This window comes from Octodon degus, unplaced genomic scaffold (genome assembly GCF_000260255.1).
Source record: "Octodon degus isolate 3935 unplaced genomic scaffold, OctDeg1.0 scaffold00031, whole genome shotgun sequence".
NCBI classification, from domain to species: Eukaryota; Metazoa; Chordata; class Mammalia; order Rodentia; family Octodontidae; genus Octodon; species Octodon degus.
This window is the reverse complement of record NW_004524607.1, coordinates 8,000,405-8,015,797: the sequence shown is the minus strand read 5'-3', so window position 1 is coordinate 8,015,797 and position 15,393 is coordinate 8,000,405. Positions and strand designations below refer to the sequence as shown.

Here is a 15,393-nt window from a genome sequence, read left to right as displayed (position 1 = left end):
TTGAGAATTCAGCTCCTATTCACAGGGAGCGGGAATGGCTGCTAGAAATATGCCTCTTGAAATGAAGATAGGTGGCCTGTTTCTGGACTAGGATAGGGATCCTCCTCACCCCATGTACACATACTAGCTTGGGGGAAGAGAACCTTGGCCTTCATATGGAGCTCTCTGTGAAGGAAACATGAACAAGTAAAAGAGAAAAATTGCTGCTTCCTCTGCTCACCAAAATACTACTGATCCCCACATACGTGACCATCCCCAGTGCACACACACCATCCAGTTCTCCTCTCCAGACTCCAACTGGGCACCCAACAATTTAGGTGTGACAGTAACTACTTAGAGTTAGTAAAGACCCCCCAGACCAAGGGCTCACTCCCAAAGGATTGCCCCTGCTTCAGATGTTAAATTCAATCAGTGGGTTCCCAGGTTATCCACATTTCTGTCCAATTTTGTTTTAAATGAAGGGACCTAACAATCCCCTTCTCAGGTTAAATAGCTCACAGAAATCAGGGAAATATTTATATATGAGTAGGGGATTCTTATAAAGGATATGATGAAGGATGTAAATAAACAGCCGTGTGAAAAGCTTCTAGTGCAAGAGTTTGTTCCCTGTAGAGTTGTTTGTGGCTTTCTGATCCAATGATGTCTTTACCAAGTTAGAAGCTCTGAAAACTTCATAGTTAAAGGATTTTATGGATTCTTCATCATGTAGACTGTTGGATTTTTTAAAAGAAACGTCTGATCCTTCTTCCTTCCATGAATAAGAGGGGAGACTTCACATTCCAAGCTTCTAATCATGGCTTGTTGTTCCTGGTGACTAGTTCCCATCCTGAAGCTGAATGTACTCAGCTGACTCATTAGAACAGAGGGCTCCTCTACTATCTAGAAAATTCAAAAGGACTTAGGAGCTCTGAGTCTGGACCTGAAGTCAAAGGTCGTATAGTAGAATAAAAGATGTTCTTAGCACTTTTATCACTTAAAAACTGTAAGGGTGATAGGAGTTTTATGCCAGCACTTGGGGTGGAGACCAAATGTATTTCTTACAAAGTAGTGTCACAGTGATACATTCAAGTTGCAGACTTACACCATCCATAGACAGATTTGAATTTTCCAATTTTCCAAATGAAATAAGAGAGCTGAGGTGAGAGTAACATACAACTGATCCGGTACCTCGGTTATTGATGGAGGTAGGAGAAAATACAGCAAGTAGAGATACTACCACAGACCTGATGCAGAACCACACACACACACAAACACACACACACACACACACACACACACACACACACATTGTCTGCCTCAAGTTAGCTCACAGTCCATACCAGAAAAGGGTCCCCATGAAGGAGGGCCTGCCAATTGATCAATGCGCACATCTGTAGCCCTAGAACTTTGATCAAGACAAGAGCCACATTAAGGTGCGGGTGAAGGATAGAACTGATAGGGCAAGAATAGGAGAGAGGTTTTTGTTTTGTTTTGCTTTGAAATTGCTGTTGAAGAGACAAAGTGAATCAGTGGTTGCTAGGACCCTGGCATGAGGGAAAGGGTGGATGTTGCTTCAAGGGTGCAGGGCTCGGCGGGCGGGGGGCCTGAGCAAGTCTGTAGATCAATGGCACAGCCATGTGAAAATGCTAAGCACGAATGAGTTCTTAGAAATGAATATTCTTGGTATAAATTCTAAAAATGAGATAATTGGTGAACAAAAAAGGCACTCCTGTCTACAGCATAAAAGCCAAAGACTAGAAGAACTGTGCCGGCTTAGAGCTGCGGCCAACCCAAAGCAGTGAGGGATGTGTGGCCCACCTTGGGCCTGGAAAAGGGACACAGGGGGAACAAAGGCAGCTTTGAGCAAGGTCTGTGAGCAGTTAAGCATGGCTGTAGAGATGCACCCAGATTTCTGGAGTCTTGATTCTGGTCAGCACAGCTGAGGGAAGCGGGCATCAGGGCACTGTGCACCATATGGGCAACATATTTGTAGGTGCAAAATTCTAATCAGTTTAAAAAAAAATAGAGGATGTATAGGAGTCCGCCTTCTAGGAGAGAGGTGAATAGAGGGGAAGATGGTGATTATCCATCACCAGGGTGCAGACAGGAGGCAAAGGAGCAAAGGTGGAGAGAGCTGGTGCTGGAATGAATTACAGGTCTTCTCTTCAGAGATTTTTTTTTCCTTCTCATACTGGGGGTTGAGCCCAGAGCCTTCGCAGCAGTGAACTACATCCCGTGCCCTTTCACTAAAATAAAATAAAATAAAATAAAATAAAATAAAATAAAATAAAATAAAAATTATTTTGAAATAGAATCTTGCTAAGATGTTGCAAGATTTAACCCAGAGGCTGGGCTTAAACTTGAGATCCTCCTGCCATAGCCAGGCAAAGCTGGGACTCCGGGCTAGCAGCCCCATCTCCAGCCCAAATGCTGTATTCTCTCTCTCTCTCTCTCTCTCTCTCTCTCTCTCTCTCTCTCTGTGTGTGTGTGTGTGTGCTGGGGGCCCGAATGCGGGTCCTTGCCCACTTGCCAGGCAGGCACTTAGGCCTCTGAGCTACCTCCCTGGCTAACCACGGTGTTCTCTGCAAATCACGGTCTCAGGAAGGTCTCAACGCCTATGTAGTAGAGACACAGTTGACCTGCACGTGGGATGGCAGCGGAGCTTGTGGAGAAACCGAAGCGGGTGTGGGAAGAGGAACCTGGTGGAAGCAGAAACACTGGAGTGTCCTTTCCGTGGAGCAGTGCCTAAGAGAGGTGTCCCTGGGGGTTGTGACAGGTGCCAGGACCTCGCGACCCCGCAGGGAAGGAAACCCGAGCTCGTGTCAGAAACGTTGGCGTCCTCCATCTTCCGGAAGTCTGTGTCTCTTTCTGCCTCTTTAAAGCTATCGACAGCGCGGTAGGTGCCCGTGGTCCTAAACCCGCTGCTGAGGTGGTGTTGTTCCCCTGAGCATCCCTTTTGGTCAACTGTCCCAAGGTGAGAGCGGGTTCCACTTCTTTGAGTCCCTGAGACCTCTACTGGGGTGTCATCTCCTGGGGTCTTTCCTTGTTTTAGCCCAGGGCTGCCTGTCAGCCAAAGGTCCCCGAACATGCTGGAAGAGTTTTGCTCTCTTGCGTGAATACACTGTTTTTCAGAAAGCACAAGTGATTTCATTTTAACAGTTAAGCATCCTTGAAGGCAGGTCTCAACAACCAGCCTGTGTGCAAACGAAGCTGTGGGAAACTCTCCTTTCTTCTTCGGAAGACTCAGGACCGTTTAGGCAACCCGGCGCTGCTGACTGGCTCCCTTCTCCAGGCTTGTTGGGAAGGTAAGAAGGTGTGAACAGAGCCCAGCAGGAAAGGGGCTGAATGTAAACTAAGGCCTTTCTCTAGTGAGTCTGTGGCATCCAATACTTGAAAGAGGGAATTTTTTACAGTACATTCAGAAGCTGTGTGAGTGTAGACATACAGCATAACTCAAATTTCCTTGGAATGATTTGTCTTTTTTCTTCCTTCTTCCTGTAAGAGCGGATAGATGGCAAGCAAAAAGCAAGGTGAAGTGCAGTTACAGGTGGGTTGAACACACGTCACAGCTTGTGTCTTAGTTGCTTCTCTCATTGGTGGGACAAAATTCCTGACCTCCAAAGTTAGAGGAGGAATGGTTTATTTGGCTCACAGCTTGTAGAGGTTTCAGTTCATAGGTGGCTGACTCCGAGGTAGGGTGGCATGGAACAGGAATATGGCAGGGGAGAAATGGCCCATAGTAAGGCAGGCAGGAAGCAGCGAGCCTCCTTTCCTTCTTCCCCCCCTAATGTTCCATCCAGGTGATACACCTACTGATTGGTGCCACCCACACCCAGGCTGGGGTTTCCATTACTCACACCCAGAATGGTGCTGACCCCATTTAGTTATCACATACCCTTAATCCCAGTATCACAACCCTAGATCCAGCCATATCTGAGAAGCCTCAGAGCATGAGGCTTTGAGGGGGACATCTAGACACAAGCTATAAGGTCTTACTTTTTGCAGACTGTCATCAACAGTCAAAGCCTATGGGAAGAGATGTTGCAGAACAAAGGCTTAACAGGTACTGGGTCCCACTGTCCCATGTGACTTCCAGACACCCTACAGAGTGCCACCGTCCCTCAGCTCCCAGCCTGAAATCCTGCTCTCCCAGCCCCAGCCTCTGCCCAAGCTGGGGGCATGCCAATGTCCAGGTTCTGTGCCTCTGTTTTTTTCACAAGCTCTGTTACCCTCTAGTGATTGATGTTTACCAAGCCTGGTGTGGACCGTGCAAAGCCATGCAGCCTTTGTTCAGAAAACTGAAAACTGAAATAAATGAAGATGAAATTCTGCATTTTGTTGTTGTAAGGATTTTAATTTCACTGGACTATTGTTTCTTTGATAAAGTGCTAATACTTTATGTATTGTCTTAATCCAAGGAACCTGTTCATTCCTCAGCATAGATTGCCCACTTGGCACTCTTATTTTGTATTTAGTTCTACAAAGTCTGAGAATGAATGTGATTTTTATCTGAGTCCTACAATGTTGGGGTTAGTCACCATGACTGCAGACCTTTAAAAATAATGGAAATGGATCCATATCTATTGACCTGTTTGGTTTCTCCTGATCATATGCTTGGTGTATGCCCATTAGAGTTAGGCCTTCAAAAGCTATTTTGGAGATCTCCTTGAGTAGCACCCTAAATACTAATCAGTTACCAAAATTTACAGTGGTATTGATTTCCCCTTAATTATTGGTTACTCAAATGTGATAGTAGAATATTACAGCTGAACTTATTTGTCTGAACTACATGGATTATTCAATATATCTACAATAAATTGTCACCCTGTTAGATCTTTGCTGTCTAATACGGCGGCTGCCAGACATGAATAGCTAGCGACGCAGTGCTTGCACTGTGGCTAGACCAACAGAGGAACTGGCCTCTCCATTTTAAGTAATTTAAGTTTTAAATAGTCAATTATAGTAAAGCTCTTAAAGTTTGAGATAGTCTGAACATCCTTTTTGATAAAAAAATTTTAAAGATGAATTATCATGAATTAAAAATCAGTTAAGAAGGTGTGCTTCAAGTATAAAATATAAATCATATGTTAGGAGTTACTGTGGAAAAAGAATGTGAACTATATCATTAGTTTTTTACATTGATCACATGTTGGAGTGATAATATTTTGCATACAATGGGTTAAGGAAAATATATTATTACCTTATTTTCACTTATTTCCTTTGTGCTTTTAGATATAGCTAATAGAGACTTTTAAAGTATCTGACTCAGTTGGCTCAGTTGTATCTATGAAGCATACCCCAAACCAGCTGAGATCTAAGACGTAGAAACACATAATGGACTTGTCCTATTGTGCCTTGTCTCTAAAATATGTAGTCTGTAAGACTGACATGCAACCTTGTCTCAGTCACTCTTCTCTCATTGTTGGGACAAATACCCAACACCCAAAATGAAGGAAGGAGAGGCTTATTTAGCTCACAGTTCCGGGAGGTTTCAGTCCACACTCAGCTGGCTCCAAGGCAGAGCGGCACAGGGCAGAGAGCCTCAAGTTCATGATGGAGGAGCAACAATGACAACAGAGAGGAAGTCTGTCTCCCTTAAGTTTCATTCAAGCTATCCACGCCAGGCTGGGTGTAGCACTCACACCCATAATCCCAGAAGTACTGAGACCCATAATCCCAGTGGATCATGAGTTAATCTCAAACTCCAGAAGCCCCTGCCCTATGACTGCATGAGGCTTTGGGGGGACAACTAGACACAAATTGTAACAAACCTGCATGTGTTCTGAGTGCAGGTCTCGCACGCCCCTCAGTGCACGCCTTGGGTGAGTCTGCTGGCTGATCTTGTGTTTGACTCTTCCCACTCCTTTTCAGACAGGTTCTTATGGGACTTTCTTCCTTAACTTAATGTTATAGTGTGTGTTGTAAAGCCTAGAATCTCTCGTGTACTCTCTTATGGGACTTTGTTCCTTAATTTAATGTTACAGTGTGTGTTGTAAAGCCTAGAATCTCTCATGTACTATTGTTCTGCTTAAGAGGACCTATTCAGCAGCTTTTCTGTCACTGGGACAAAGCACCCAACATCCAAAACTAAAAGAAGAGAGATTTATTTTGGCTCACAATTTCAGACCATGGTCGGGTGGTGCCAAGGCAGAGGGGGCATGAGTAGAAGAGAGGGCAGCTTTCCACTTGCCTGCTGCTAGGAAGCTGAGAGGAGGAGAAGCCAGGGACAAGAACGAAACCTTCCAGGTCACACCTCCAGTGACCACCTCCACCCAGACCCCAACTTCTGGCACATGTTCAGCTATGAACGTGTACAGCTGGAGCCATACAGTAGGGGGCGCACTCTGAGTACCTTCCCTCAGTAACATGCATTTAAGTTTCTTTCAGCACTAAAAGAAATAGCAATCTGCCATGCAAAGGTGACTCATGAATCACGTTATTGATCTTTTCATGGTGGATTATTATTTCTTTTAGTTCTGAATAATATCCCCTGGTCTGGATAGAGCTCAATTTCTCTTTTCTCTATTTACCATCTGAAGAAAATCTTGGTAGCATCCCAGTTTAGAATATAGCTATAAACATCTGTTCACAGATTTGTGTGGACATAAATTTTCAGCCTAATTTGGGTAAATACCAAGGATAGTGATCGCAGGATCATATGGTAAAAATATGTTTTATGGTAAGAAATAGTAACAAATTGAATCTGTCTTTCCAGGTGGTTGCAAAGTTTTATTTTCCTACCAGTTGTGAATGCAGGGTCTCTAGTTCTATATCCTGGTCAGTATTTGGTATAGTCTGGGTCCTAGATTTTGGACATTCTTTTTTTAAAAAAAAAATGTATTTAGTACAGGGTCTATAGGGTCTCACTACACAGACTGCAATCATAGTGATCCTTCTGTTTTCAGCCTGGCATGCGCTGGGATTACAGACACGCAACACCACCTCTAGTCTCAGTTGCTGTCTCAGTGTGCCCCAGGGGCAGGGTCAGCATGACATACTGGAGATCCAACCCAGGTCCCTGTGTCTGCCTAAGCAGGTGCTTTAATCCGCTGAGCTACCTGGCCAGCCTGTTTAATTTTGGGCGTCCTAAAAAGTGTGTGGTGATATCTTGTTTTACCTTGTGTTTCCTTGGTGCCATGTGATGTTGAGCATCTTCCTATATACTTATTTGTCCTTTGTACATCTTTTTTAGTGTGATGTATGATAATTATTTTGGATCATTTTTAAATTGAAGTGTTGGTTTGCTTTATTGTTAACTTTTAAACTTTGTTGTGTGTTTTGAATATGACTTCTTTGTCAGATACATCTTTTGATAATATTTTCTGCCCGCCTGTGGCTTATTTTATTCTTTCAAAGTTTTTTGAAAGGCACAATTCTGTAACAAGCTACTTTACCTTGAAGAATCAGCCCCATCTGACAGGTTGTGATTGCAGGCTTGATTTTTGGCAGGGAGGAGAAGGTGGATTGCCACAGGCAACTGACAAGGGTTTGGAGTAAGAAGTGAAAAGACAACAGAAGGGTCTAGCAGCTGACAGCAGGATCACAGAGAATCAAGGATCAGAAAAATCCTGTGGAAATCTAATATTACCATGCCTTTGACCTATAATAATTTCTTGTGTTCTTTATTCTGTTTAAATAATAAAATTCTTGTGCATCCTGATGGTTGGAATTAGGAAAGTTTGTGTGAAGAGGGCCAGAGTCCAAGTCAAGGGAAGCTGCAGTGACCAACGGGAATTAGGGTTTTTAAACGTTAGGTGGAGGGTTGATATGATTTGCTGGGGAGTTGCCTGGGGATCACTGGTGCTCACTTCTGAGTGTGTCTGGGTGGGTCATAAAGGCATGGCCTTGTGGTCTATGTCTGTCCGGTCCCTTGCCCCCTCCTTCCTCTCTGGCCCTCTGCTATGCTGCCTTCCCATGATGAACAAAGCATCTTGGCTCTATCACATGCTTCCACCTTGATGCTTCTACCTTGGAGCCAGCTCACCATGGACTGAACCCCCAAAGAATGTGAGCCAAATTAAATTTCTCCTCTTTTAAGCTATGGGTGTCAAGTATTGTGTCCCAATGACAGAAAAGCTGACACATTCAGGGCCAGTGGGGAGAGACTGGTTCTCCGGGTCAGCACGTCTGGACTCTCACCTGTTGGTCTTCCTGGAAGGAAACTTGGACATAAAAAAGCCAAAGCAGAGATCTTTAGACAAGCAGAAAGTGGAATTCTATACTGCACTGGTAGAGTTCTGGAGTCATGTAATTCCTGATGTATATAGAGTCTGAGTAGGAACAAAGCAAGGGTACTTGCAAATGTGATGGCTGAGGAGTATGTGGGAATTACAGGATATGCTTTATTGCACCTCCAGTTGAACAGCTTCAAGATGAAAGCCTGGTTATAGTAGAGGGCACTGTGTGATGACAGAGTGCTCTCTCTCTCTCTCTCTCTCTCTCTCTCTCTCTCTCTCTCTCTCTCTTTCTCAAACAATTGTACCTACTATACTTGGAATACTATTGGACTACTGGGGGTTGATCCCAGGCCTTCCCATTGAGCTACATGCCAAGCCCTCATTTATATTTTTATTCTGATGCCGAGTATGTCTAAGTCATCTAGGCTGGGCCCTAATTTGGGGTTCTCCTGCCTCCAGTCTAACAGAGTGCTGGGATTACAGACATATGACACCTGACTCTAAGATCTTTCAACCAACTGTGTCTGCCCATTTTACCTGTGTAAGGCAGAATTCCTCAACCTCCTGAATGGGATGGGAAATATATCCATTTATATGTGTGTTTGTGTGAGTCAGCGGTCCAGCTCTGAGACCAGGTACCAAAGGAGGAGAGGTTTATTTTCCTACCCTGGTGTGTAAGGCTTTCTTCCACTCATGGTCCGCTGGTTACATGGCTGCTAGGCCTGTGGTGAGGCAGGAGTGGCACACTGGGGGGACGAGGAGGAGAAGGAGGAGGAGGAGGACGAGCAGTATTCACCTCAGGTCTGCTGGGGAGTAGAGAGGGACAGAGCAGGGGGCGAGGGCAGGGGACCAGACCCTTTCTTAAATCCTTACAGAAATCACCCTGAGTTGCAGAGTCACCAAGGCCACCCCGCATGACTCACTTCCTTCGGTTGAGCCCCACATCCTCTTTCTTTCCTTTTTTTCCCTGGTAGAACCAGGGATTGAACTCAGACCCTTGCGCTTGCCAGGGAAGCGTTTATTCTACCCCGGCCTCTCCCAGCTCCTCTTTCTGTTGCCTCTCAGTAATCCTATTCTCATAACCTCATTAACAGATTAATCCCCCTCTGAAGTTAGGGTCCTCATAAATCAGTCGTCTCAAAACCCCATCAGCTGGTAGTCAAGCCTTCATAAGCTTTTGCAGTTTTACATATCAACTGTAGCACTGAAGGAAAGCACCACAGTTATTTTTTCCAAAATAGGCCCTATTTGATGTACTAACTTGTTGATTTTAGCAACAAAACCACACACAGCGGCTCTGAATAGTCTATGGTCTGTGTGCCTGCACTCAGCAACAGCACATATGCGTAGATTAATACTGTTTTTTATGAAACGATAGGCCCAAGAGAGGTGTTAAAAAAACAAAAACAAAAAACCTTAACCCTAAACTTCCTCTGGAGCAGCAGTGCCGAGGCGCCCTCTGGTGGGACAATGTGATTTCTGCAGCTAGCCCAGGAAAAGGGCCCCTTTCCCCAAAGTTAAATTTAAATCCTTACAGAAATCACCCTGAGTTGCAGAGTCAGTGTAAATGTTTTGGCTATGTCCATCTTCCTAAGAATAATATTAAAAATTATGGACAAAATAAAATAAAATAAAAATGACAGATATATAGCGACCTCTTGGAAGCCAGGGTAACCGATTGCACGACCTCAGCAGCTATCACAGCCCAGCGGTGCTTCAATTCTTCACATAAGATGATCTAATGCTTGCACTCAAATGTACTTCATTAAGCAATCCCTGGATTACAGAAATATACTAAATCAGCAATGGCAAAGCTTTTAGAGATCGAATGCCCAAACTACAACGCCAGACCCACTTACTGATTGCAGCAGAGCAACACTACAGTTAACCCCGAATACTGAGGTTTGGACTTATAGAAAACAGTCACTATCAGCTGCTCCACCGCTCTAACGACTAGAGATAGTATACCCAGTAAAATGTAAGAGCAGTGTGAAGAGTTGCTACATTGCAGCATTTAGGAACAGTGACAGGACAAGCATGTGCACACCGGCAGCACGCATGCACTCTTTTTCTAATCTCTCTCACCCGGGGTTGACTGAATCCACAGATGGAGATCTCGATGGAGGGAGGATACCTCATGGTCTTGAGGCATCACCATTACAATGTTCTCATTATAAGAAAGTGTTAAGGATGAGGAGATAGTTAAGTTGTCTAAATGCCTGCCTGGCAAGAGCGAGGACCCAGGTTCGACCCCAGTACCACATGCTGTGCTGCCCCCAGAACCCTGGACGTGCTGTGCAGGCCCCAAAACCAGGTGTGGTGATGCTCGCCTGTAATACCAGCCCTAGCGAGGCTGAGACGGGAGGATCACTGCAAGTCTGAAATGCGTAGTGGTTCTCTATACCAAAAAATAAAAATAAAATAAAATGAAGGTATTAAGAATAAAATAATCCAATGTAATAATAGACATGATCAATAATACTTGCTTATTTATATCCTTACTTATGTGTGATTAGAGCATCTACGCTGCCTGTTCAGTTTAAAGGCATGATCCGAAATAGAATGAGCGCCCCTACCGGGTGCCATCCAACAGAGGCCCACAGAGGCATGAGGGTGTGTCTCATCCGCTGGCTCTGGCGCTGTGACTTCTGCCTCTTCCCCAAAGTTGAAATGATCATGCAAGGGAAACATCATGAATCACTCAGGATGCGGAGGCAGCCTTGACAGGTCCGCTGGAGACATTAAGAAAGGACTTCTTCTCTCATCCATTTTGTGCTAGGGCAGCAAGGGAGGGAGGGCAGGATGGGAAGAGAAAGGAAAAAAGGATAGAAGGGAAAAGTGGAAGCAAAAAGCGTTTGTAAATAAGGAGGGAAAGAAAGGTTGAAGGGTGGGGAGACAAGCACTCAAGTTCAGCAGTGCACAAGGACAAATTCCCTACGATGAATGTGATCGTTGTGCATATCAAGTGTACGAAAATTAATTTTAAAAAATAAGATCTACTGAATAAAGGAGAGAGCGCTACTAGAACTACTTCACAAAGTGGCAGAATGATGGGATAAATTTGTTCAAAGCCAGGGAAAGGACTTTGAGGTGGATTCATAACACTATGTCTTTCACGGTGGTAATTTTTAAAAACTTAAGCACACCTTACTTTTCTCATAACTGGATGTTGAGGAAGAGCTGAGACACAAAGGCCTGGAGGAGGTGTGTCCTGCCTGTGCAGGGGACAGCGCCTGGCCCTGGGCCAGGGATAGGAAGTGCGAGGGGAGGGTAAGAGACTTGGGCAGGAGAGAGTGCGGCACTTGGGAAGAAGGGTGCTTGAGTGGAATCGGGAAAGGAGGAGCAGAACTGGGCAACGAGGAAGGAAAAAGACAAAGAATTGACTGGGGCTGGGCGCGTGAAGAGAAGAGTGATAGAAAGTTGGTGTCAGAGGAGGCGGGGCTTGAGCCTCTGGTCTACGCAATTCGATCTTTAATACAACTGTCAGGTACCTAGAGAATGCTGCTGTCAGTATAAAACTTGTATTAGCTCCGTAGTGCTTAACGTAGTGTATTAGAGGACTTGGAGGTGGTCTCCTTATTATTGTATAAAATGTCTCCTCTTTTCAGGCAGAAGCTGACAATATCGTGAGTCTGCAGTCCTACAGAGACAAATGCGAACCCCTTTTTCTCTTTAGCGTTGTAAGTAGAACCCTTGTCTCCACTATACTGGCAGGTTCCATTTTGCAGTTAAGGAGCAAGTTGCATTGCAAAGTTGTCAGGGAACTGTTTGCTGGTGATAGCAATGGTTCACTGTTGGCTTTATCTCTGATTGTCCATCATTACAGTTTAGAATTTGACATTTAGGAGTTTGTAATAGGTTAAAGAGCTTAGACTATCAAACAGTGAACAGATCAGAGAAAAGTAAAATAACATGGTGCTTACCTACACTGAGGGAGCCCTCAGAAACCTGTACACTGAAGTATTTACAGGAGTGAAAAATTGAGACTTCAAATACCCAGTGGGAGAAAAATGGCTATAAATATTCATAGATACCCACCAGAGAAAGTATCTGTATGATCACTATTTTGGAATACATATTACATTTATTTCTAGAAATGCTAAGGAAGATGGCACAAAGTTTAGTCATCAAAATTTTCTATGTATGAGGGAAGGATGTGTCAATGTTCCTTCATTCAATTTTTTTTGTGTGTTTCCCAAATATTCTGCGATCAACACACAACTTTAGTGATCAGAAAACCCTAGTAAGCACTACTGAACTATTTTTTTTTTAAAGCAGAGCCAGACTGTCTTCCTGTGTGCTTTCTAGAACTGATCTAGGCAATTAGAAGGTTTTCTCAGATTTTTGATAAAGTTTGTTTTCTCTTTCCTGCCTCCACTTACCGAAATCCTGCTCCTTCCTTACCACAGTCCCTCAGAAGTCCAGGAGGACGAGAGATTTTGCAGCCAAAGTGTGTCAGGCCAGGAGTGGCCTTGCTGCTTCTCCCACTTCCACTCCCTTTTTTCCTAACTCATACTGTCTTGCTTATTAGAAATCTGTTTCATTGGGCACCATTTTCTTCTCCTCCCTCTTCCTCTGCTTGCTGATCTTCAAAGCATTTCTCTTGGTGACTGAAGACTTTGGCACATGACACCAGGACTTTTTCGCAGAAGACCTGCCATCACGTTGGGGATACCGGCATTCACACTCCACCAATGAGTTTTTTTCTTCCAGTGTACCTCATTCAATCATTCCTGTATTCATGCCTCTGGAATTTTATCACCCAGCGTTGCTCATCCATGACCATTAAATTAAGAATCTCGTTCTCTGATCAGAAAACCATCCTCAAGCTTATTGCCTGATCATTCAACTATTCCCACAGTGGCCTTTGAAGCTTCCTTGGCTGATGACAAATTTCTTCCAGCAAGTTTCAGCAGGCAGAGTTTCTTTTCAAGGAAAAGGTTGAAAGATGCCTTTCAGCGAGAAGTGATCATTAAAGCTTCTGCTTTCATTTAAACTTTTTTCAACGGCACCCTTTGCATTGGCCTCTGACTATAGTTCAATCTTTTCAGTTAAAGAAAACACTTCATGCTGACCCCAGACCCCCTTCCAGCTACTTCCTCATTTCTCTTTTCCACTTTACAGCCAAGTTGCTCAGAAGTTTCTATATTTATTTTTAGTGCAGTTCTTCCTGTTCCATTTACTCCTCAGATCATTCAGTTTGGCTTCTGTCTGACTATTCTTCTGAAATGGCTATTGGCTAATATACTCAGTTACAAGTCTCTCCCTAAATATAATAGGTATTTTTATATCTTCATCATTGCCTACCTCTCAGATGTGCTTGTTGTGACCATGCCCTTGCTTTTGAAATGTTTTCCTTGTTCACTTTGTGGGACCTGATTTTCCCTTCACCTTCCTGGGTATTTTTTTTCCTTGCATTGCCTTTGCTGATTTATTCCTTATAATTTAGCTATTTTATGGTCCTAAGAAAATTCCCTCTGTGCACACTCTCAATTATCAACAACTCAAAATTTCATCCTCAGCAAAATCTGTACTTCAGACTCCAGGCTTGTGTACCCAACTTGATATCTGCCAGTTTTTACACAAATCTCAACTTGCTAAAAACTCATCCAGCACCAGGTCCTCCTCTGCCTGAAGTACAATCCTCTTTTACTGATACCTCACTTGCAAAATCACAGTGTGATTCACAATTTACATAGTCTTCAAGAGGGAGACAGAAGACTCCCCTCCGTGACATGTTTTCCACCGCATGCCATCGAAGCAAACTAGGGATCTGCGGGCTCAATCCCCCCCCCCCCCCGCATGTGTATCGGCTTCTTCCCACCTTTCCCTTTCTCTGTAGACTGAGTGGCCTTACCTACTGTGACACTCCCAGAGTAGCTTCTAACTTTTCCAAGAACATGGTTTCCTTATTGCTTCCTTCCCAACCTTTTCTTTTCCACACAGCAGGAGAGAGGATCTTTACAAATAACAATTCTAACCATGGCTATGGCTTGATCCAACAGTCCCCTGGTTTCCTGCTGGACATAGATGCGGGCTGCACCCATACCCAGGTCACAGGCTCTGCAGGATGCTCTTTGTTGCTGGGTCTCATGACAGGCTAGTTCCAGCCCCTTCTCGGCTGACCTCTACACTGCCCTCCTCCCTCCAGCCTCATGCCCCACATTTGCTACTCTTTGTGCCTAGACCACTCTTTCTTCTCCTTTTTACCTCCTTATCTCTTGCTCTTCTTTCCTATTTCAAGCAAGGAACCACTTTCTCATACTTAGAAGTGCCTTCCCCAATCCCCTTGATCAGAACACATTCTGGCAGAAGCTCTGAGGGATTGGTACCTATCAGAGTGATTCCTAATTGGGGCTGCCATACCACTTACAGTTATGGCTCTGTGGCTTCTCTTTTAGAATATATATTATAAGATATTTAGAATAAGTATCACACCTCTGATTCCATGTGATGGGCCTGGTCTCTGTGCAGTAGGAAGGTGCATAGGAAGCGTGAGCTGAAAGACAGACAAAATGAGTGTGGGGTCAGGACGACAATGTTGGGAGAACTGTTCACATCCTTCAAGTTAAAATAGGGGCACGTTAGGAGAGAATGTATGCCACTGCTCTGTATGCTGATGACCTGCTGCAGGCCCTGCTGGGGAGCACAGCTATGGCTTTGGCTGCAGGAAGACAGACAAATTGGAGACAGAGATCCAAGAGCTGAGTATACTAAATCTAAAACAAACGTTAGGTCATTATTAACTCAGTTTTAAATGACTGATGACAATAACTAAAGGGGATTGGTGAGGAAGAGGGCTTAGGGAGGGGCAGGTTAATTCACATTATCGTTTCTTGACTTCTTCTGAAAATGAGAGTTTCATATGTTCTTTTCCCTTACACGCAGAATGGCAAAGTTATTGCAAAGATTCAGGGTGCAAATGCACCACTAGTTAATAAAAAAGTCATTGCCTTGATCAATGAGGAGAAGAAGATCGCAGCAGGTGAAATGGTTCGTCCTCAGGTAATATGACAGAGATGGTGACTATTTTAATTTTTAAATGCACTGCTTTTTGTTTTTCTTTATTGATTTTATTGAGAAACAAATAGCAATGAGACAGTTTCAAAACCAATTAGTAGTACAGTTTCAATAGTTAATACATCACATATTGTTGTCTTCATACTGGTTATTCATTGTACAAGATGCAGACATGATATCCTGTCCACACACTATTAGTACAAATCTTTCTTCTCAT

The 15,393-nt window shown here is 43.9% G+C and overlaps 1 protein-coding gene across 1 annotated transcript in view; it reads left to right on the top strand.

The window, feature by feature from the left end:
• Positions 1-2,830: 2,830 nt before the first annotated feature.
• Nme8 (NME/NM23 family member 8) overlaps positions 2,831-15,393 on the top strand; it is a 44,089-nt gene continuing 31,526 nt past the window's right edge. Inside the window, exons 1-6 of the mRNA XM_023713369.1 lie at positions 2,831-2,953; positions 3,484-3,526; positions 3,985-4,042; positions 4,216-4,322; positions 11,765-11,836; positions 15,045-15,161. Of these exons, the coding sequence (XP_023569137.1) occupies positions 3,491-3,526; positions 3,985-4,042; positions 4,216-4,322; positions 11,765-11,836; positions 15,045-15,161 (390 nt within the window). The 5' untranslated portion in view covers positions 2,831-2,953; positions 3,484-3,490. The remainder of the gene's footprint in view (positions 2,954-3,483; positions 3,527-3,984; positions 4,043-4,215; positions 4,323-11,764; positions 11,837-15,044; positions 15,162-15,393) is intronic.